This window comes from Paralichthys olivaceus, chromosome 23, assembly GCF_024713975.1.
Source record: "Paralichthys olivaceus isolate ysfri-2021 chromosome 23, ASM2471397v2, whole genome shotgun sequence".
In the NCBI taxonomy this organism is placed as follows: Eukaryota; Metazoa; Chordata; class Actinopteri; order Pleuronectiformes; family Paralichthyidae; genus Paralichthys; species Paralichthys olivaceus.
Window position 1 is genome coordinate 15736012 of NC_091115.1, and position 23832 is coordinate 15759843.

The 23832-nt window shown below is 39.9% G+C and overlaps 1 protein-coding gene across 1 annotated transcript in view; it reads right to left on the bottom strand.

The window, feature by feature from the left end:
- Positions 1–15258: 15258 nt before the first annotated feature.
- The window catches only part of tmem178bb (transmembrane protein 178Bb), a 96199-nt gene continuing 87625 nt past the window's right edge, over positions 15259–23832 (bottom strand). The window contains exons 3-4 of the mRNA XM_069519358.1: positions 19646–19783; positions 15259–15696 (exon numbers count right to left, since the gene is read on the bottom strand). Of these exons, the coding sequence (XP_069375459.1) occupies positions 15446–15696; positions 19646–19783 (389 nt within the window). The 3' untranslated portion in view covers positions 15259–15445. The remainder of the gene's footprint in view (positions 15697–19645; positions 19784–23832) is intronic.

A 23832-nucleotide genomic window follows, 5' to 3' on the forward strand; every position in this document is an offset into this window, starting at 1 on the left:
TGAAATAATGACTTCTTATGAGGCTGTACAGCATATTTGTCTTTTTTTAAATTCTAAATAATTAAATTAATGTTTGTTTTTTTCAAAACCAGGAAATCCACCAAGCATTCAACCTCTCAATAGAGCATTAGTTCATCATGACTAATGTTTTTATGAATGTTATAACGATAACATTGGATATATATTTCACACATTTCAAATCAATACATACATCCACCCACCCATCTATCCATCTATCCATCCATCCATCCATCCATTATCAATATCAATGTAACAATGAGCTCAAACCCTCTCTCTGCTGAGGTGTCCTGAGGATTTTCACTTTCTAAGAGATTGACACTGTTTGGGACAACAGCCTACAACTGTGAGCAGTTTTTTTTACAAACTGCTGACTCACTTCTGTGCCTCACACAAACCTGGAAGACCAGCTTAGAGTCGCTACATCATCATCATCATCATTGCTAAAGAGTCATACATCATTTTTTTACCTCATAACGTAGGAAAACTTGTCCTCGCAGAAATGTTCCTGTGAAATCTATCAGACCGAATCTTTTGGCTCATTTTCAATATAAACGCCCCCCAGTTGGTTAGAGGACTGAAAAATAAAAACTGCCACAGACATGAACCAAGCATCTGATACACACACACACACTCTGACTCTCTGCTCGCCCCTCTCTCTCAAACTGTCTCTCTCTATAATGATGCTGCTTTTATAAATGTCTCACTCTCAAACAAATACTTCAGCCTGAAAAGCTGAGTGTGGAACATTTGTCTCCCTCTTCTGGCAGTGAGAGGAATTACATAAACACCGACAGCACAGAGACATGTCCACAAGACATTAATCCACCTAATTACCAAATGACAAATGAAAACCCTACCACAAGCAGTAAGGACAGGACCATGCCCAACAAAACGTTTCTCCACCATGACCTCCTTTGTCGTGCCTTCTTTTGTCAAGTCGCACCCAGCCTACCACACTGCTCCCTTTCATGTCTCTGCATTCTTTTTTGGAGTTTAACATTGATATGGTGAAACAGAAATGTGAGCAACCTGGAACGAATTAAAGGTGCATGAAAGAAATATTTCTGTTAAATAGGCAAAGTGTTTTCAGCACAGTGCTGTCCGTGATTTGACTCTGTTGCTGTACTGAGAGATGTGGAAAAGCTCATATTGTTGAATTTCCACTTTTAAAGTTCAGATCAAAACTTGTTTTTTCTTTGCTTGTATTTTACAGGCCCTCCTGGAATGTATAATCACAGAAATTTCCAAATGTCACAACACATTCTAATATTGGTGCATCAAAAAAACATGAAACTGACTGGAAAAATGCTTCAATGTTAGGATATCATGCCTGCATCTGAGAGAGAAAATCTGGGGGATCTGACCTGTACACATGTATAGTGGTATCTTCATTCATTCAATCCATTAGGGGAATTCCATTGAGATCAATCTGTATTTTACAAGTATTAAATATTAAAAACAATGATTTAATTCAATTTTATTTGTATATTACCAAATCATAATATACATTATCTCAAGGCACTTGACATAGAACATCCAGACCTTAAACATTTATAGAGAAACCCAACAGTTCCCACAAAGAGCAAACACTTTAGCTACTGTGGAGAGGAAAAACTAAACGATAACATGATAAATACAATTATAAATACATAAGCGATAACCAATGTAAAGTATAAGGAACTAGAATGGCCCTCAGAGAGTACAAACCTCCCCCAAACAGTTCCCCTGTGAAATCATTCTTTGTTTGGATCTGCACCAGATTGCACACACTCATATACAACATATATGCCTAAACATGATTTTTTAAATCAAGATCCATGAATTATTCTCTGAGAATCAACAAAAACGGAAAAACTACAATCTGGATCCACACAAAAATTTGGATGGAGAGTTCTTTCCTGACCCAAACCATATTCTTCCACTAGGTTTCGTAAAAATCCGTCTAGTAATCCTTGCTTAATCCTGCTTTATAAAAAAATAAACAACAGAACACAATAAAAGCAATACACGTTCGAGTTAGATAGTTCACACTGCCCTGAGTCAGCTGAAAGAAGATCAAGAGGGATTAACATGTCTAATTTGATTCTGTTCTGCATGTTGTTCCACTTTAAAAGCCCAATTTCCCATCTCGGTGTGAACACATTGACTTTCAGGACCAAGTACTCTGGGGAGCAAGTGCAGTGTGAAGCCGAGCTGTAGTTAATAAGACATGTCAGCTACCCAGTGAGTTTGCCAATAAGTAAATAATGCAGTGTAGTTTGTTTCTCTCAGCGATTAGAAATCAGAAGGTGCAATGATAAACTGCATCTAAAGATTTAGGTGTAAGAGGCGAAAGAGTGCGTATAGATTACATCCCAGTAATCCATAATTGATAAACTAAAAACAATTTGCTTTGTGTAATTCCTGGTAATCTATATCCTACTTTTATAAAGCAATGTCAATTTGTCTTTTACAGAATTTTCATTTATATTTTTCAAATCACAGTTTGTTGTTTCCCCAGAAGCCAAGGTGTTTGTTTGTTAATGTAAATAGTCTGTATCTATATCACACTTTGCTAGTCTTGATGACCAGCTCTTTACAGCGCAGCTTTGCCATCCACCAATTCACACAGTTCTTCTGCGTGCAGCACTTTCTCTATCACGCATCATCCGTATACACTGTCGGCACATCCCTTTGCTGGTTCAGCATCTTGCCCAAGGACACTTCAGCATGCAGAATGAGGGAGAAGGGGATCGAACGCCGAACTTCTGGCTAATGGACGACCCACTCAACCTCCTGAGTCAGGACCTTTTTAAAGGATACTCTTTCAAATTACCTCGTAGTTTTTCTTTACTCTTGTTGAGGGTTGAGGGAAGAGGATGCCACTCATTGATAAGCCTGATGAGAGAAATTGTGATATGGGCTCTACAAATAAAATTTGATTGATTGATTGAAATTGGGTGCAATTCTTAGCTTTGACTCTGAGACACTGGAGCACATGACTCAGCTTGGCAGTTAATACTTGAGATTAATACAAATACACTATTCTGTGGATTTAGTTTTCAGATGGACTGTTTCTGCAGAACATGACATCATTTCCCTGCACTGCATTGTGGGTAAAGATATCATCATGTGTAGACCACTTGGTGGCAGCACATCATCTACTTTGGCAGTTACTGTAACACCCGTTTGTCTCTCAGCATCTTTATCACCACCGAGCGGGCTGAGTCTCATCTCTCCTGGTTTATCTATAAACGCCATCGCAAGTAATGTCCTTGCTTTGTGCTTGAGATAAGACCAGAGATGGAAAGAGCTGTGAGGGTGTGGCAACAGCTTCTGGGAGCAGTCTGACCTGAAATCCATTTGAAAGGTGCACTCCTACAGAGACGCACCCTTTAAATCATCCCTCATTTCAGTCCACACTAAAATGGAAGGACCTATAAAAGTATTGAGCCTAATGTATTATTACAGTTTACCCCACTGGCCTGATGACATTCATTTATTTATCGCTGGTAAAAAGTGGTGACGTCTCTAGAAACTAAACCTACAGCTCGGCATTTCTCATTTGGAGCCAGGAGTTAAATTATACTGACCTACAAGAATATGATTAATCTATGATTTCCGACTTGTTGTTTGTCTTTTTCTCATTTATCCTCAAATGATATTTCTCTTGTCTTTCATACCTTTTCATCAGGTTTTAATTTTTAATTTTTGGTTTAGTTTCAGTCATGAACCTTTGATAAAATATATATTCGTTTGGATCACAATTTAATCGTTCGACTGTTTCTGTTTCATTCAGTTTGAGTATGGAATTTTTTGCCCTCCTCAGCAATTCACACACATAGATGCCCAGTGCATCTATGTGCAACACTTTCTCTATCATACATACACCAACACACTGCTGGCCAAATTGGAGTAAATTGTCTTGCCCAAGGACATGTGGAATGGAATGGGGGAGACAGGTATCACACTGCCGACCTTCTGTTCAGTGGACGACCCGCTCTATCCCCTGAACCACAGCGGGAGCATCCAGGACTGGCATCCATGGAATCGGGAGAAAGCTTTATGAATTCCCTGCAGGGAGCTTTTTATGAAGCTTATAACCAATCAAAATCAAATGAAGCAGTTTCTCAGGTTGTAGGCTATTGTCTGCCTCTCTGAGCTATGCTAATACCATGAAAAGTATATTAGAAATTAGCACAACAGATACTGGTTGTTATATAAGACTAGTTGAGGAGGCTACATCGACAGACAGCCATGCTCATAAAAGATACCAGCTAATTCGGAGCTAAATTCCTCCCTGTTAAGCAGTGGCACTTGGTATGTTGTTGGAAACTGATTTTGAAGACAGATCTCTCGTGCCGTCTCATGAATTAAACATGGGAGCGCTTGTTTATCTCGGGATGCAAATGGCAACATAGGTGACGATGTTAATGCCAGTCATGCTTCCGTGCCTGACAGCCTGATTAAAATGAGAAAAAGGGGCTCGGTGAGGGCTAAGCAGGGATCACAGGGGAATACTGAGGGAGGATTGTTTCTTCTTAATCACTCTGTTTGGGGGGGGGGGGGTTACTGCATCTTCCTTAGACTTAATACTTGAAATTATGGCTGTGAACAACACTTCAAGTCATGTAAAATTATATTTTATTTAATCTCCCTAGTTTGTTCTTTCCAGCGATCTTTCAGGGAGCTGGATGCGGGGGTTAATGAAGAATAATGGAGAAGTTTACTTACAATCATGTTGACGATTAGTATTTAGTATTCACAGAACCATGGTTACTGGAAAGGTTGTGTTTGTCATGAGGCCTGCTGTCTGCAGCGCCTCATTACACTGAGCTCTAAATGATCCCGGCTCCTACCCAGTGCACCCACGTACCAGTTTTGGGCAGCAGGAGAAAACATGGCAGGATAAATAATGATTAGCCCTAAACTTGTTGCAGCTTCTCCAGTCTGCAGTGTTAAAATCAGATCTCAGATCACACTGACCTGACTCAACAGGCGTGAGTGGGAACATCCTCATGTCCAAATTAGCACTTTTTGGGTATTGCAATTATTGTTAGCTGGTTCGTGTAAAAGTAGAACAAACTTTCCTAACCACTGGAAAGATTGTAATACAGTGTGCAGCTAACTATGAATGTTAATGTACAGTTTTAGTCTTCTCCACACTTACAGGACACTAATTGGGCTGCAAATAGAATTGTTAGACAAAGATACTGTTTGGGTCCTGGTGGTGAACCATTTTTTCATTATAATTTTCTACCCATCCCTTCTGGCTTCAATAATTGTTATCCAACGATTACGTGGCCCTATAAGACGAACAACATGTAAGACCACTGCCATGAATCACCAACAGAAAGTCTTTAAAACAGCCAAACCATTTATTAACATCAAACTACAACACACAATGTTAAAATCCCAGGCTGAGGCCCAGCAGAACCAGCAGAGCTATCAACCCTGTCTCCTATATTTGGCTTCCTCTCTTCCTGTTTAGTTCTCTTCTCTACAGGTGTAAAGTGTGATATTCTATAGTTGCATGGAGAGTATAGGTGTGAAGGAGTGGCCATCGTCAAAGCTAGGAGCCAGAAAATACAACGTTAAGAAGTTTTGACGAAAGAAAAGGAAAATTACAGCAGAGTGAAACTGTTTCAGTTTTTAAAATATTTTTGGCAAATATTTTGAGGTTGTAACCGTGAGGATTGGAAACCTGTGACCTCGGACAATTCATTCAACAACTACAACTACAACTACATCTTCTACAAATTTAATAATAGTGAAAATGAATAGTACTTTGTCGTCCTCCTCTCAGTTGAAGTAATGCTAGAATAGTTAACAAAGTACCTTATGGATTCCAACAGCTGGCTGCACCTCTCACCAGAGTTAGTATACTAGTGCTGTGACTACTTAATTTGTATAAGATTGAGAGAAGTTAAAGAGTTTCTAAAGTTAAAGATGGCCTGTAGCACTGTGTGGAGCATTTCAGGGGCATCAGTCTGCTGCTGGAGCTATCAGCATGTCATGGAGGGAGAGGGAGAGGGAAGCAATTGTCCCAACTTCCTAATCACTTACAAGTCTTTTATCATATCAACGTTCACACCCCAGTCCCAGAAATACCTGCAGCATCTGAATGCAGACTTTAGAAATATCTGAGCTTCTGGGAAAAAGTGCACGCATGAGAGAACACTTGATGATTGCACAACTCAGCAGCAGCTAGGTTGAATGCAGGAAGTACATACAGTTGTGGGCCTTTTTGATGACTGAGTTAACTCTGCCAGGACAGACAGAAAAATACCTCATAGATTAACTTAGAGGGAAGAAAACTGCCACAGCATTTTCTTAATCTATTTTTTTTCAAAATCCTTTATTGTTGCAAAACTATTCATTCATCATGTGTTTTTGTTTATGCATCTTCCCTTCGATGACATTTTGGGTCCTTGGATTTGAAGGAATCGGGGCCTGGGTAGTCCTTGAGGGGTCCTTGAATTTGATGTTTAAGAAGATGTGCGAAGCCTGATGTCAAAGTTCTTTAACTGTAGGCAGCCATGTCTTCTGCTGGGAGCCCAGCCTACAGTTACAACAGTAGGAATATCTACAAGAAGACAGTCCTTCACTCTAGCTCAAGTCTTTGCAGACGCTCACAGAAATGGTTCCCCCGTCCAGCTCCACTTCACAAAAGGAGAGGACAAAAGGACACTACACCAGTTCCACTCTCCATCAACAGGTATTCAGACCCCCGACACAGACCCAGACAGATCTGATACAGATCACCACCCTTGACCACCACTAGAGACTCTCAGCACACATTTTGAAACACATATTATCAGCAGATATCGAGCGCCACTAACTAAGAATATAATATTAATTTAATTTCTTCCCCCATCACATTTTTTAAAACTCCTGATGTTTCCTGTGGTGTTTTCTGACTGGCTGCTGAAATCAGTATAGACAAGCTCCTGCGGCCCCACTGTATAAATGCATCATGATCACAAAGCTCCACAAATCACCGGGGAATGAAAACACAAAGTCAATTACTGCCATCGTGCTGAGAGAGTTTGTTGTGTTTTGCAATGAATTAACACCAAAGCATTATTCTCAGTAAGTCTGTTTGCTCTTGGTCTAGGTCAGAAGACTGCATGTTTCAAATGATATGTCTCTGCAGTCCACTCCTCAGCTCTGTTTTGAGGCTACAGCTGCCAGTAGCATAACTTAAACTCATCTGATATAGAAGGAGAGTGGCTATGATTCTTTTTAATATAAAGTGTGACACTTGTGAGACTGGAAATTGTATACGTGTGCAATGCCCAATGAGACTCAGAGGGCACATTATAACCTCTTGTGTTAAATCTATAAATGGCCGTCATCACCACCCAGTCCTGGCAAGAAACCACATTTTACAGCAGACAAGAGGTGACAAGAAACACTCCAACATTTCCCACAGATGTCATTCAATCTATGGTGGTGGTGGGGGTGCACTTGCATGGGCACATACATCGCTCACAGTCACAATATATTCTGAGCGTCAGCTACACAGACTAGTGTTAGAGAAGAAAACTGCATTGATGCCATTTGTGGGTAGGCATACAACTGCGGCTGGAGCTATGACCATCTGCATGGATGCTAATAACTTTATGGATGATAGCTCTAGAAAGCACACAGCAAATAGTGCTGCACACAGCCACACAACACACCGATGGATGAAAAGACCAAATCAGAGAAATCTTGTGCTATCATGAGAGGTGTAAAGACATTTTTTGCTTCATTATGAAACTGCGGGGGGGACAAATTAGAACACGGTGAGCCACCATGGTCAAGATATTTATTGTGAAATACTGCACCAGCTAAGCAGAGACTTATATATAAATAAATAAAACGTATATATATATATATAAAAATAAGGGTGATCTATCAGGAAGGTTTTCTGTGCAATACTGCAAGTGACCACTGGGACAAGCACTTTCCATCAGTATAACACCATAGATTAACAGCTCATCAGTTTCCAATAACAAGATATGGCTTTAGCTGGCTTCTTGGCGAACTGTTTATCATATAGGCTGGAAGCAGGCACATGATCACAGCTAAAATCAAGTTCACCATTGAGCTATTAGCCTTCACCTCTCTAGTACTGTCAATGCATGAGGTGTTGAGTGCACTTGAAGCAAACATCACATGCACACATGCCTGCCATGTCAGGGCCTACCAGGTTTTAATTTTTAACTTTTTAAATAAAGAAGTGATGGGGGCACCAGTGTAACAGTGTAGTCACAGTCCTCCGCGGTGGACAAACTATGCGTTAGCATTCATAAAACAGTTCAAGCACCTATCTTTGGCTTTCTATTACTTTAATTTCCTATTTCTTATCAGCAGTTACAAATAATAAATAACATCAGGCAGCTGGCGCAATAGTTGGTGTACTACTCGTGCCTGTTTGGTTTGAGGATCTCATTTCATATCACCAGTGGGTCATCTGAAGGCAAACATCCACATCTCTGCCCGTAACGATGAAGGGAAACATATCTTGTTGCCGTGTAGAAGCCTTCTCTTGGTTTGCCTCTGTGAGAATTTTTCACTCATAGCTTAGAGTTGGTGAAAGGAAACTATTGGCAGTAATTTAATGTAGAATAATCTTCATGATGTTTTCACTTGTTCATTTCATCTAAATTGTATGAATTGTAGTTTTCTTTACCCCAGAAAAGGCCCTTTATATTTAAATACTTTATATTTACATCGAGGGGACCCTCTCTACGGAGGCCGCCATGTTTTTAACATTAGTCCAGACTGGACAAACTAAACACCTCTTGAGTTTTTATGACAACTGAAGCTACCACAGGTTCTTTTTCATGTTTGGAAGGAGAGGGTGAGGTGAGGGGTGTTCAGCTGCAACATGAAACTTCAACACTAGATATCACTGAATTGTACACACTGTACCTTTAAGTCATTTGTATTTATATAGCACTTCTTTTGTCTTGATGACCACTCAGAGCACTTAACAGTAGTTTTTGCCATTCACTCTCACATTCATACAGTGCATCATGTGCAGCACTTTCTTTATAAGAAGGGACAAATTCTGGGTTCAGTTTTTTGACCAAGGACACTTCAGCAAGCGGAATGTGGACGACTGGAATTAAACAGTCGACATCCTGGTTAGTAGATGACCTGCTCTCCCCCTTGAGCCACAGCTGCTCTGAATTAATTCCAGAACATTTACTTCAAAATCTACGCACTACTACTTTATTCTCTTTCTCACGTTACACATTCCATTCACCAACATGCACGACAACCCACAGCATTAGTAAACACACCGATGAGATTTATTTTAATGTGATTTTACATTCCACAGTTGAACATTTCCATTTTTTTCTCCTGTTTAATGTTTACTCAACAGACACGTTACTGATGTTAAAGGTTGATAGATCAGTTTGTATTCAATATCTGTCCACAAAGGAAGTTGCAGTATCTCTGTATTGAAACCTCTCCAGCATTGGCCTCTCTGTCTCGGACCAGCTCAAACACGATGAGGTTTTTTCAGTTAGTTGAAACAAAGCTGTTGGCATTATGGGCTGTTATAGGTGGAAAACAGTCTGTTGCTGTTTGATGGTGTAAACTGACTTTCTATAAGACCATGTCCATGTACTTCCCTGCTGTTGTTAGGTGTGTGACAACTCAGCTTTTATTGGTTGTGACAATGAATTTGGTGCGATGCGTGAAAAGAACGTATTTAAACTTATCACTGCCTCACACTTACTCAGAAACTTTTTTAAGTGCTTTTTTGACCTCTGACATGCCATGGCACGTTTGCAGAGTGGGACTAAAGGATTCATGAAGCTAGGAGTAATCTCCTTGACTGTATGTGATTTTAGCCGACAGCAGTTAATAACGGATGTTGAAGTAGCGCTCTGGTACCTTATCCAAACTCAACATGTCTCAGCAGAGTGTCCAGTCATGTTTGGGGTGGTTTTGTTGGATAAAGCTGCAGACTTGGGTTGGGTTCTGGATAAGTTATATTCCCAAATTATTTATTGGGCATTCGTCTGTCTCTCTCTGACTGAGCTAAAAGGCTGCATCCATGTGTGTCTGTTGTCACATATACATATGCAATGGACAATGGGGAGAGCTGAAGACAGTGTAGCAAATCCACCACATTAGCCTGAAAAGCTGATCTATGGACTCAATATTATTTAAAAATGTGTTATTACAAAATGTCTTTTCATCATTATTTTCCATTATATAGCCTATATATGTATATAACTATCATTTTAATTTGCTTCATCAAACTAATGCAGGTTAGTTCAGATTTATAAGATGGTTTGCTTTTTTTTAATCAGCCGCTCCAACAGAAAACTTCAATTCTGAAACATAAATAAAAAGCCAACAAACAAGCATAAATAAAAACAGAGCAGAATCCACATCAACATCTACGAAATCAACAACTCAACAATCTGATTGTTCCATTTAAAACCAGACTCTCTACATGTTTCCTGGCAGAAATTCCCCTGTGACAATTCAAAATAAATCATGAAACTAAAGCTTGATGATTTGTAATCACAATTAACTATAGCCAGCACTTTGACATCCAGAGTGTGGATATAGTTTCTGTATATTAGTACATAACTAGATGTTGTGGGCCATTAGTTTTTGGTTTACAAATTTGGCAGCACCAAGATGCAGGTTTGGGCTGATGGTGCCTATGCTCTAATGCAGCTTTATAACTCCCCTCCCTCTATATGTCTTGGTCTTGTTATACTTTTGTGTGTGTGTGTGTGTGTGTGTGTGTGTATGTAGTTCTTTGCTGAGGACGGTTTGAACCGAAGCTCTTTAAATCCAGTACATTTAAAGTAATTTCACGCTCAACTGCATTATCAGCTTGTATCCAAAGGAAAATCTATGTTTGAAAAACTAAACCCTGACGGCAAAATTCTGGCCTCGCTTAGTACACATGATAAATCTATGGGTTCCAACACACGCTATGGTTGATGATCTTGTTTTTTTTTTGGTCCATTACAATTTATTTGATTTTCTTGAGATGGTTTTGTGATGCTCATCTTTTTCAGGACTATTATCAGAGATAATGACGGAATATGTAATTATTTAATATTCATTATCTCAGGAAAAGGTCAATTACACTGTTAATTTATATAATGATATATAATGATGATGACTTCCTCATCATCATTATATATGTAATAAGATTACGACATGTGTTGACCTACCCACACAGTATATAATCCGTCAGTTAGGCTCTGGTGTCCCTAAAAGCCTCTCAGCCGGCTCAAAGATTCATCTCCATGATAAAACAGACTTTGACAGAACATGTTAAACCCATTAAAATGAGAAATTGACATCCTGATCACCAGAAACCCACATTTGATGTCCCCAGATAACAATATAATTACGTTATGCTTAAATCCACTTCCTCCGTCATACCTCGTTACCTTGGTCTCTAGTTGTAAGTGTCAGGTACAGAAGGGTAAGTGGTTTTCACTGAACCCTTTTGAATGTGCAGTCGCTACCTAAAGACGCTGTGATAAAGGCTTTAAATCAACTTAACGCTGTGTCCTGAAACAATCTTTTTTCCTCCTCACCCTGTAGAGTTTCCTTTAGACCCCACAAAGAGGAGACTCTGTCACTGTCAACTCAACTCTGAGATAAACCCACTTTATTTGATGTCTTTTACATCACTGAATACATTTACAGCCCCACCGTTTCTACCTTGATCCTGCCTCTGAAATAGTTTTGCATTGTTTGCACAGAGCCAGTTCTATAGCAAACCAACACATTAGAGTGAGATGATTGATATGTATGGTATGTGATGCAACTGTAAACCATGGCTGCATGGAAGAAGCCAAACGATCCTTTCCTTTCTGTCACTGAAGGTTAATTCAGGTTTGTTACAACCTTGGTCTTATTTTTGTAACTTTTGCCACTGCTCACTGAGTTAATGGTGAGATCTGGAAACATGGTAACACTGGATATGGTAAAAACTCCAATACAAGTCAAGAAATAGGAACAGTCAGATGATCAGAGAGGATAGTAACGATACAACAGTCAGGCTCTGTCCCGTCCCTTGGCCCTAATGCTAGATATGAAGTGACCTTTTCCCGGGAGTGTCCCCCTTCAGATGGAGCCACAAATGAGGAGGGCAAGAAAATCTTGGGACACCACTCACTATGTCATCAGCAGCCAACCAATGTTATAACAGTGACAATCAATATCAACCAACAATATTATATTAACAACCCTTATCAACCAACACTGTGATAGTTACACATCTGGCAACTGCAGGGCAGATTGATCCATTCAGTCAGCTTGCTTACATCGGTTATTTCAATATAACATTAGTCCCTTACATAGAAATGTCTGCCCCGCACAAAAAAATGTTATAACATGAACAGGGACATTTTTTTCAAACTTAATTAACAGGAAACAGGAGTAACTAATGCTGTTTACATGATTGTTTTGATGGCATGAATAGCGATTTTCCTGAAACACTAGTCACAGCAATTCAATTATATTTTCATTTGCTGATGAATTAAAATAAGATATTCCTTATCTTCATCCGTTTGTAAAGCATTTAGGGATTTCGGCCTACTTCTTCATTTCTAGAGGGATCCTGAATACACTATAGTTTAACGAGTGTTTGAAGGGTTGGATGACCGTTAATCCCTACATTCAAGATTCAGATTCAAGATTCAAGGTCTTTATTGTCATACTCAGATACAATGAAATTGTAAGAGGCTTCTCTCTCCAAGATATATCTATATACAGGTGTAAAAAATATAGAGAAATGGGAAAACACTACCCCTTCACGACCAATGCGCAAAACAAGGTTGTAGGGCCAAGTCCTGGACTAAAGGGTGAATTGGGACAGGGCGTTAATACAGTTTATCCAAACGATGCCCCAGTCCAAGCACTGTTGGCTTAAAGATGATATCTGACAAGAACATAAAATATCTATAGATATGGCTTTATTCATAATAAAGGCTTATACTCAATATATATTTGTTATCCAATAAGTTTTGGGTAATTAAAAAGTTTGAACTGGCTCATACATGTCATCAGAACCAGTTCAGACATCAAAATGTATGTACCCACTATGACAGTTAATGAAAAAGTCAAATGTGATTTTTGTTGAAATTCAAGGAGAGCACTTTACAGTCTGCCCTGGGAGATGTTCATAGTGTTGTACTGGCTTATCCTTGTGAAAACTGATGGATGATGATTTGTTACATAACAAAAGGGAGCTTTCGATAGATAGTGTGGCCACATATTGGATGCAGGCCGCAACAGCTGTGATTGGTCCACGAGGTGACATGTCCCATCCATGTCTCTCAGCCGCCAGACAAGAACACACAAATCACCCTCCCTCTGCCTAATTCAGTTCTGTCAATCATCTCCGACGCTTTCTTGCTTTTCATATTTTTCATACAGGTACACATCAAGCAGCATAGGCAAAACTCCATCAACAAGCGATTTGTCAGTGTATTTGCAGAGCAACACTTATGGAACATTCTGTAGGTCCAAAATAAGGTTGAGACAGTATGACCTACAGCAGAATCTTTTCAAGCCTTTGTAACCCGGTACCGTTACACTCTCAGGTATCACATCCAGATGTGTAGAAACTATGATAAGGTTTCTTTAAAAAACCAGGATGTGATGTTGAAATGCGGAAATACAGAACAGGAAAACAAAAATTAGTTGTGTTAAATGGAATCATTCTTGAGCAGAAGTCAGTGTCAGTTTAGGTTTTAGATTGGCTGCACTGTGGTTTTCAATAAATGGCTTTAATGGCAGGATTACAAAGACTGTGATCTTAGGACCTTTCATTGTTGCATTTTGTAATGTCTTGTTGGAGCTATTCTCTATTTGTGCCTTCTGCCAAGAACTGCACAGCTAGCTGCTGTATTTGGTCCTTGTGAGAGTCAATGCACCCATTTATCGCATTACATTCATAATGCCTGATGTTTATAGAAATAGTCAAGGCAGTGCTTGTGTGCATTTTAATTTCTGACTGTTGGTTGGTTGAGGCCAAGAGGAAAGCTTCTTTTTTCATTTTCAGTCTAGACGTCCTTTGACTGAGTAAGGTGACAACTTGGTAATGTTAACAGAACAGTATCAAAGCACAAGGTTTAAGATATTAGAGAGAACAGCCATATACTCTGAAAGACTGGAGCTTCACCGATTCTCATCAGAGGCAATTAGTTAAGCCTACTGTAGTCGCTCACAGCAACAGAATACAAAGTTCAACATGCTGGCCCTCTTTATAATGATTTTTCTTTGTTTCCCATGTCTGCTGAGAATGTCCTGAAAACATGACAAATCAGAAAATCAGTTGGCTTTAACAGGATACTGCATCTCCCTATTACACCTGTCTGCCCCTGCCTTTATACATCCCCAAGGCAGAGCTCCACTTTGTCATTATGATCATTTTTTTTACAACTTTTTTCTTTAGCGACTTCAAAATAACCCCTCCCAACACATACACACATTCACGCTCACACATTTACGGTACCTCTATGACTAGAATGGAAAAGAGAAAAACAAAAACACAACATTTGCTCTGAACGTACGCTCAGTCAACAGTTTGCTCAAAACGGGAAGGGTTCATTAAAAAGGAAAATACACTTTGAATAAAATAGAATACATGTATAAAATGCTAAATGGCTTATGGGATCATCAGACGGAATGGAATGCACTTACACATGAATGAAAATGGTCCAACATGACATTTCCTGGTTGTTACTTCTCTGGAATATTCTGTACAATAATGTAGAACAGTCAAGGTCCTGGAGGTCCTGGAGGTCCTCGCTGCCCACATGTCCCACGTAACTGGAGGGACCTCAGAAGCTGGAATACTGAAAATTAATAGATGGCCTTTAAACATGATCCCAGTTAAGCAAGTTATATGGTTTCATGTCTGGTCGGGTCCTTTGTGATTCATCACACAAGGACCCTCCAAGAAGAAACTTCCAAGGATCTTTGATTCGCTCCAATACTGCTGATTCCTTCAGTTCTCCTTAATCACAGTCAACAGACCAGTTCACATGACTTATAAGCAGTTCACAGGTTCAACACCATTGTCAATCACCTTTTGAGGTTTAGAGCCACTCTAGCTACAACCACTTACGATCATGAATTAAGTCTTTCAGTGTCTCCATGTATTTCCTTTGCAACCTTCCGTGGTCATGGTCCATTTCATTGTCTGCTGCACAACAACATAACAAGCACGACTTCAAAAATTTTGATAATATTTTGTCAGTTCTTCAGTTTTTTTTCTGGTATTTTCAAGATAGCAGATCATCAAGACACCCATGTTTTAAACACACACACATTAAAAAAAAAATCGGAACCAGGAGAGACTGGAGATGAGTGGACGAATGAACATGTTGAATAGTTTTTCTGTTTCTTTGTAGTCGATCTGAGGGATGAGTCGGTCTTCTCGTGGCTGCCATCTTTAGCAGACGGTGCCGTTCTCCTGTCGGGACTTGGGGCAGGTGGATCTGGGTATCGGCTGAACAGAGGGAGCCAGGGTGCAGAAGAAGCCGGCGATGAGGGTGAGGCCGAGGCCTCCCCAAGCGCAGAACATGGACCATCCATAGCCATGGCCAATGTCATCAGGCAGGCCGAACAGATGCCGTGGGTAACGGGAAAGCTCAAAGTTGATGCCAGCGACACAGGTACAGAGGGAAATGATGCAGAAGGTTCCTGCAATGACAGAAGAAGATCTTGAAGGAGAGAAATACTGGACATCAAACTTGTGTCAGTTAAAGAGCAACCATTTCCCAAATTTAAATTTGTGACAACCTTGACATAAGATATTAACAGGTGACATGCTGACAATATCAAACCTTGTCTCCTACACAATATGTCTTCCCATCCCTCCATCTATTCATCTATTATCTATGCCACTTATCCTTTGAGGGTCGCAGGGGGGAGCTCCAGCCAATCCCAGATGACATTGGGCAAGAGGCGGGATCACCTTAGACAAAATATTTCCATGCTCAACTATTGTTCAGCAATTCTGAATTATGTAGAAATAAAATTGTCTGGTAGTATTCTATCCCATCCAGGATAATATGACATTTCTTGTATGGCAGATAATTTGTCATATTTAAATCCACACAATCTTGTGTTTTTAAGCAAGCTTTGACCTTTTCCCAACAAGACCACCACATTTTCCTAATCCTTAAAAGGTCAGGGTATACTTGAAACCAACTAGTGTCACGGTCATAGCGTGACTCTCTTTTTTAATTAGTTTTTTTTTTTTTTCTTGGCTGCCAAGCATGGAGTCAGATTTTATTTCGTATAAACCAACCAATGGGCAAATGAAAGAAAGAGAGACGAAACAACAAAATCAATGAGAGATAGACTAGCCATGAAGCCCACCCCAGTTTCATGCTCTTCTTGTTAACTGGCCACAAAGACATTCAGGTTACAGGGTGTTATGGTCTGTTATTACCTAGTACAACCATAATGGTCAGTGGGCATGGATTCTAATGGTGGACCTAAAACAAATCATCATAATAGTACTACTTGTGATGTGACATTAATTCACATGAAGTGTTGCCCAAAGTGTAAATGTGATTGCAGCTGTTGCCATACTGATGATAATGACTCTCTTGTTGAAGACAAGATTTTTTCACATGAAAAGTGACAGAGTAAAAAAGAGCTTAATGGAGAAATTCAAACCATGTCCATTTTCTCACCTTCACAGACACACACTGAGTGGACTAGGTGTGATTACTGGAAATAATCCTGTTTGTGCCGTTACAAAACACATTTGCAGCATTTTTCCGGCTTGTTTGAGAGATGATTCAACTATTAATGCTTTAAGTCCATCAACTGCTGGAAATGCTCCAGTAGAACATCCCCTGATGCTGTCTCTGCATGAAGTGTCAACGCCTTTTACTTCCAGAGCCCTGATATCCTTATATAATTCCACCCACTCCATCACTCTAATATGTCTGCATTGAATTGTTGTCAAGTTTATTGGAGGAATTTGTCTTTCTGCTTCTTTTGTTGATGGATCTTTTCCTGAACAATGTCTGCATAAAGTGGAATTCTATAAAAACGGCCGCAATCTGACTAACCACTGATGCACTTACCCAGGAGATCATAAGAAGACAAACAACCAAACCATTTTAAATATTCTCTCCACTTCATCTCTGAACAAATCTTTGACTTTGGATTGATTTTAGTTCATGCAGTTGGTTAATGTGTTCTCATTTTAGGAGCTCTGTGACCCTGTGGGCTGCTTTGCTGTGACTTGGCTGCTGCAGACTGACCCAGCCTGTTTTTTGTGCCTTTATTACCAAGCAACCATAATTGACTTTTTAATTGCCTGTTCATTATACAACTGTAGGGCACAGCACTAATCCAAGGCTGATCATAATTGAGTGTGCAGTTGCCTCCTGCCAACCAAGAGCTGTGCAGCACACAACACATCAGTGTATGTGTGAAACCAGTAGTGGTTGTCCACTGCCAGGAATGTGGGACACCCAGGGTTGTGTGTGTCTTTGCATGCCTGCCTGGGTGATGCAGGGGCTAGATACACACACTCATATACTTTCATCTTCATACCTCGTTTGTTTTTATGGTAATGTTCCCACTTGCACTTGAATATGTCCAGGGGTTCTGTAGTCGCAGTGTTATTAACCATCTTGAGCTAATTAAACTACTCTTACTTGTATCCTGGGGGTTTTGATCACTCAATTATGTTTTGAACACAACAGTCATGTGACACATACAGTTGGAACGGAATATGTGTAATGTTAACAAAATGCACATCTTGCCAAGGTTTTTAAAATAGAATTCTAGTCCCGTGAGGTTTGAGGAAGTTTTGTGGTGCAAATTGCGTAATGAAAAATGGGTTATGTTACATTACTAATCAAAGTAAACCATCATCAAAATATGAGATTGTGGACATTTATATTGTGATTTCTCAGTTTCAGAATCGTTACAATCAGAATTAGATGATGAGTCAGCTCTCAACTGTCGTATCTAATTCAAGAAGGTTCGTATACAAGTTCATCCAGGGGCCTTTCTGGAGTTTGAATGTTATCTCTGGGTACTCCAGCTTCCTCCCACAGTCCAAAGACACTCAGAGTGGAGGTAGTTTATCTTAAGACTCTGATCTGTCCGTAGGTGTGAATTTGAAAGTGAATGGTTGGTATGGCACCGCTGCGACCTGTACTCCGCCTCTGGCCTAATGTCAGCTGGCATTGGCTCCAGCTCCCACTTGACCCTCACAGAATAAGCGGCGTCTGAGGATGAGATATTTTGTTGGCATCACGACGGAGAGACGGAGGGAAACAACTGGCCGGATGAAAAATACACTCTTGTTTGTTTAATCTGGACACAAACAGAAACGTAAAATAAATGTTTACATGCTGTAACTAGTGTAGTTCTTGGTAAACAACAGTCAGGTGCAGTGACTATATCACAGTTCTATAATACACACCAACTGTGTACACTACACAGTACTGTACATACAAATTAATACTATAAAGACTATTATTGATAAGAAAAATCAACATACTCAATGATTAAAATATTGATAAATCAATATTGCAATTTTTTTAATTTGTAATTTTTCATATTATACATATAAATATGTATGTATCTATCACATTTGACCAGTTCCTCCATGTCCACTGTGCAATCCATGTGAGAGAAAAAGTTTACACCAGCAAACTCAAAAATCTCTTGTTATTAGTCTGCAACACTGACTCTATTTAATTTTGCCACTTTTCCATCAAATACTGAAAATCTTATTAGAATTATAGAATTAATATGTAGCTCGAGGCTTAGAGGTTAAGACGCTGCACATGAACATCATAGAAGAGGAATCCAGCCAGGGGCATTTGGTGCATCTCTACTGCTCTCATTTCCTGCCATCCCTCCACTATCACCAGATAATAAATGTATTAAAATGCCCACAAGAAATAAACCTAGAAGAGAAGAATTACTATGTTGTCTGGAAGTGGGACACAAGTAGTGACTTTGCGTAACTTCCTGGACTATTGTCACAATGGGTGAGTCCAAGATATCTCCTGCAAATAATGGAGAGTCAACTCTGACGCTTGTATTAATCAGAAAATCATCCCCATCAGATATCAGATGATAACTGCCGTCATGGAAAAGTCACAATGAAGTCAGAAAATCATAATGCCTATAGCTCAAAAATGCAAATACATTCACTTTTGCTATTAAGATCAGGGACACAATCTATAGCATTTAGATTAACCAAACACCTGTCATCATGGGGTATAAATGATGTCATGATGATGTTATTATGAAATTACATTACTATATAAAAACCTAGCTTTGCCTGATTGGGGTATATCCAAAGGGCATATAGGGTATGCATGGCTACAAGGAGTGGAAACCATTGAAGACCACATGTAAGTTTGAGGGTGAGACTTGGTTTTAGGGTTAAAGTGTGAGTTAGGTTTAAGTTGTGGTTAGGTATTTAGTTGAAAAGAGCAAGGTTAGCATTAAGGGCAAAGCTTTGCATAAATCATTAATATTGTAAGGTTTAAGATATGTTTTCAATCACGGTTAGACTCAGTCTAAAGTTAGACTTAATGTCCAGGGTATGAACGTCCTCTGAAGTCATGGAGACATGACTATATATGGCGCACACATGACTCACCTCCCATGAGGAAGAGGAGACCAGCCACGTACTGCATGAGGCCTCGGTCCCAGCAGCAGCCAAGCACGCCAACGATCCAACCGAACAGGATAATGGCCACCGCCATGCCCATGAAACCTGCTGTCATCCGCCGCAGGTCTGGGGAAGACAAAATGGGAAAGGAACAGAATAAGTATAACAAGTTGACACAGACCTGAACAGGATGTTTTGAGGAACAACCTGTCTGTCGATGACATGTTTAAGTCTCAAATGATGTCACAGCAACAGTGAGTCAAATTTAAGCCGTAGACTGGCTCACAAATTAAGCACCTGATGTCAAAGTGTTTACTCTAACGTGACACAGAAGACTTGTTGCGTTATGGTTTAAAATAAAGCTGCATCAAGAGTTTTTAGTTCTTCTTAATTCTTCTTCAGAAGAGCATTAAGACAACAGTCCCATTGCTAATGTGATGAAGATCCAAGGCCTAACCCACGAAGACGGCCAAGTTCAGTGTAATCAGGAACAGCTAAATATAAAGTGGATGTCCGTAGTCTATATAAACTGCTGTTGTATTCGATTTACTCGTGTTGTGAAGTAATACTGCATTTGTTAGTTAGCAAGATTGAGCAGAAACTACTCAACTGATTATCCTGAAGTTTTGTGGAAGAACCCATTTATTTTTGGTGCTGATTTTGGTTTCCTCTTTATATAACATTGCATTTCCTTAGTTATTACAATTTATATTAATATCAATTAATATAATATTTAGTCATTACGAGCAGGTTAAACAGTATTAAAGTACTGCAGACCTGAACCATAATTCATTTTGATGTAATCACCTGAAACTAAGGATAATTTTCTGCTCCTTAAAATAAACCCTTTATATCTACATCAGAAGCAGGTCCTCTTCCACAGAACCGCCATGTTGCACCGCCATATTTCTGCGGTAGCTCAGAATGGACAAACCACACACTGATTCTAGATTCTAGAGAGGGCCTTTCACATATTTACATCACCTGAAGGCCTCCATAGGTTCTTGGAAGGGAAAGGCGAGGTGAGAGCTATTCAATTGGTTGCAAAATGCAACTTCACCACAAGATGCCATTAGTCGTACACACTGAACCTTTAAACCTGTAACTAGCAGGAGAATCACTTTCTGCTGGAGAAACTGATCATGGGTGGGAGGATGTCTCATCCAAGGTTGAGGCACAGGAGAAGCTCTTGCACAAGTCTAGAAATCAGAAGTCCTTCAGAGAGCAGGGTCCTTGAGCTTAATACTAGACCTCTAACTGATGCTGTGCCATCAGTATATGAATGTATGGATTAGATTTACATTATAAAGTGCTTTGAGTGGTTGATAGAATAGAAAGTGCAGTGTATTTCAAACCTTTAAACAGACGAATGCGAAATGCAAGATGATTATCACAGCCCAAGGTTTTTATATTCAGGAAAAATTGAAATATTACCACTTAAATAGTGTGTTGACTGGCTGCTTGTAAAACAATATTCAATTACATTTATATGGAAGAGAATGTCAAAATTTCAGTCGCTACTTTAATGCTTATACACATATATTGGCTGCAGAAAGTATTCAGACCACTGTACTTTTCATAAACTTTTATTGTCACTTCATTTAGTAAAGTAAATTGCCATTTTGACCCCAAGTTTTTATTTTATTCACTGAAATCATAAACTAAAATCTCTCACTTACGACTTAAACAGCTTCATTTAACTGGGACAAGTCCCATGAGCCTTTGCATCCATACTGTCCAATCAGAGCAACCGGCTCACCGATTGCTACAGTATCCAAGGACACCTTGGTACGTGGACAGGAGGAGCCGGTTTTTGGAGCTTCCACCCAGTGATTAGTGGAGAACCTGTTCTACCACCTGAGCAACAGCCAGATAATAATCAAAGGAATGAAGTACGGACTCTGCGAAGAGCACTTGAGCTGATTTTATGAGGTAATTTTGAGTGCATCTCTTAATCTTTTATATAGCGCAGCTTTGTAAATGTGGTCCATTGTGCAAAGCCGGTGGCGCTGCGACGGCTAACGGAGAGAGGAAACGGGGAGAGTGGATAAGGTCAGGCTCTGCCACAAGGACAGCAGTGTGCTCGGCAGGAGAGTAATGACAGTGACAGTGATTAGCTGCAGAGAGCTGCTGAAATATGAGGAGGACTGGGGAGGAAGATGAGGAGCTCCAGGCGAAGCCCCCTCTTCCTCGAGTAGATTAGAATGTCATGGGTGAGCTGCTCTGCCAGGAGGTGGTTGGGAGGGAGGGAAGAGGCCGGGGGGGCTGGCACAAGGCCCGGGTGGAGGACACCATGCGGCAGAGCGACAAAGGTCAAAACATTTGGCCTGCGAGCAAAAATGAAGAGCAACAGACGCCAAACCACCATTCATGTTGTACATGTTCCTTCATCTGTTAACACATCCACACGCCCCCTCCACATTAACGGCCATCAGTTGTTACTGGCCTCAGCACGTGAAATCTTAGTTTGACTTCCTCTAACCAATCAAGAAATGCCATAGGGAGCGGGACAGAACAGGAAGAGGTGTAAGAAACATTACAATCCTTTTAAAAAGAAAATTCTCGATATCAACAGTTAAATTGGAAAATTGTAGAACATGGAAAACACACAAGTCTGGAGTAGCACATATAGATGTCTGTTGATGATAGTTTATGAACCTAGCAAGAAGCTTTTAAGTCATAAAACATTTTCTTACACATTTTAGAGCCTATAAAATAAGTTACATCATATATCACTATGAGAGAGAGCATAGATTATTGAGTTTCTCGTAAATAAAGAGCTTTTAAAAGGTGTATTCTCATATTTTGAGGGATTTTTTTATGCAGATGATCCATACTGTGATGGAAGAAAGCACAGCATGGACATGACGGTTCACCGAGTGACCCCTTTTACTCTACTCCTTTTATCGATCGATAATATATAAACATTAAGTGGAGCTACTTTAAAGTTAAATGTAATGGACTGTATGGTCGTTGACAGAATTTATACGACATTGTGAGATGTAATAGTAAAGAGGTAATGCAAGTATAACTTCAGTGCTCTGTCTGAACTAACACTATGAATCATATCTGCTCTGCAGGACATTAGAACTTCAAGTGGCTGTAATTTAAAATGCAAATATAGAAGCTGGACAGCTAAAATGACTTTTCGAATAGTCTTTGTAATTGCAATTAACGGAATATGTGTAAAAGCAACATGTTTTGAAGTAACACATGGGTTAAACAAATCTAAAGTTCCAATGAAATGGATGTCCCTGTGTTCTTCCTGTATATTTATGCAAAGTTCACACTATAAAACATACAAAGTCATCAGTGACTGTGCAGTTCAGGAGTCCTGCAGTCATTTTGAGTTCATACTACACAAATGACTGGCAACATGGGGTCACATGCTATATGATCTTTCAACCCGATCAGAGTTACAAAATCTGTTGCGAATGGAAAATCAGGATAAAGATCTTGCCGCATAAAGCAGGAAGTTAAATAGGAAGCTATGGAGAAAATTGTCACGGATATTGATTGGCATTTCCCGGTAGTTGACAGTACTGCATGTTGCCCTTGTGCCAAATTTGACCATCGCTAGCAGCTCACCATGCACCACAAGGACAACATGGGCAGCCTGCATATCACCAACATCGCCTGTGGCTGCAGACTGATCAACATAGGCCCCGTACACACCTGGTAGGAACATCTCCTGAGAGATCTTATCACAAGTGGCAAGCGCTAAGTACGTGTGATCACGCCTGGCCAGTGTGGCCAATTATTATGAGTTTACAGATGTGTCCGATGTCACTATTTGATATGAATGAATCCTGTGCAGCTGCAGTGAAGAAATATTTCACCATTTAAAGAAAAGTTTCTACATTTTGGCGATGGCCAACAAACAAATCAACGTATGAGCACAGATACGAGTAAAAATAAGTTCAGTTCATAGTGAAGCTGTAATGGGTCAGAGGACATCACCTGAGCAGGCATCCTTTCATATGTGGCTCATTCACGTTCACACTGCTAAAAGAATGTGGAAACATGTAGGTCAGACGACCTCCGCATAAGGTCTGGTGTGATCAGATCTATATCCGATCTGAGAGCGGTGTACTCACGATCGTATCACAAAAACAAGTTAATACAAGGTGTGTACGCAGCAATAGATGGAATGGCTTTTGGAGTGAGGCCTTTTC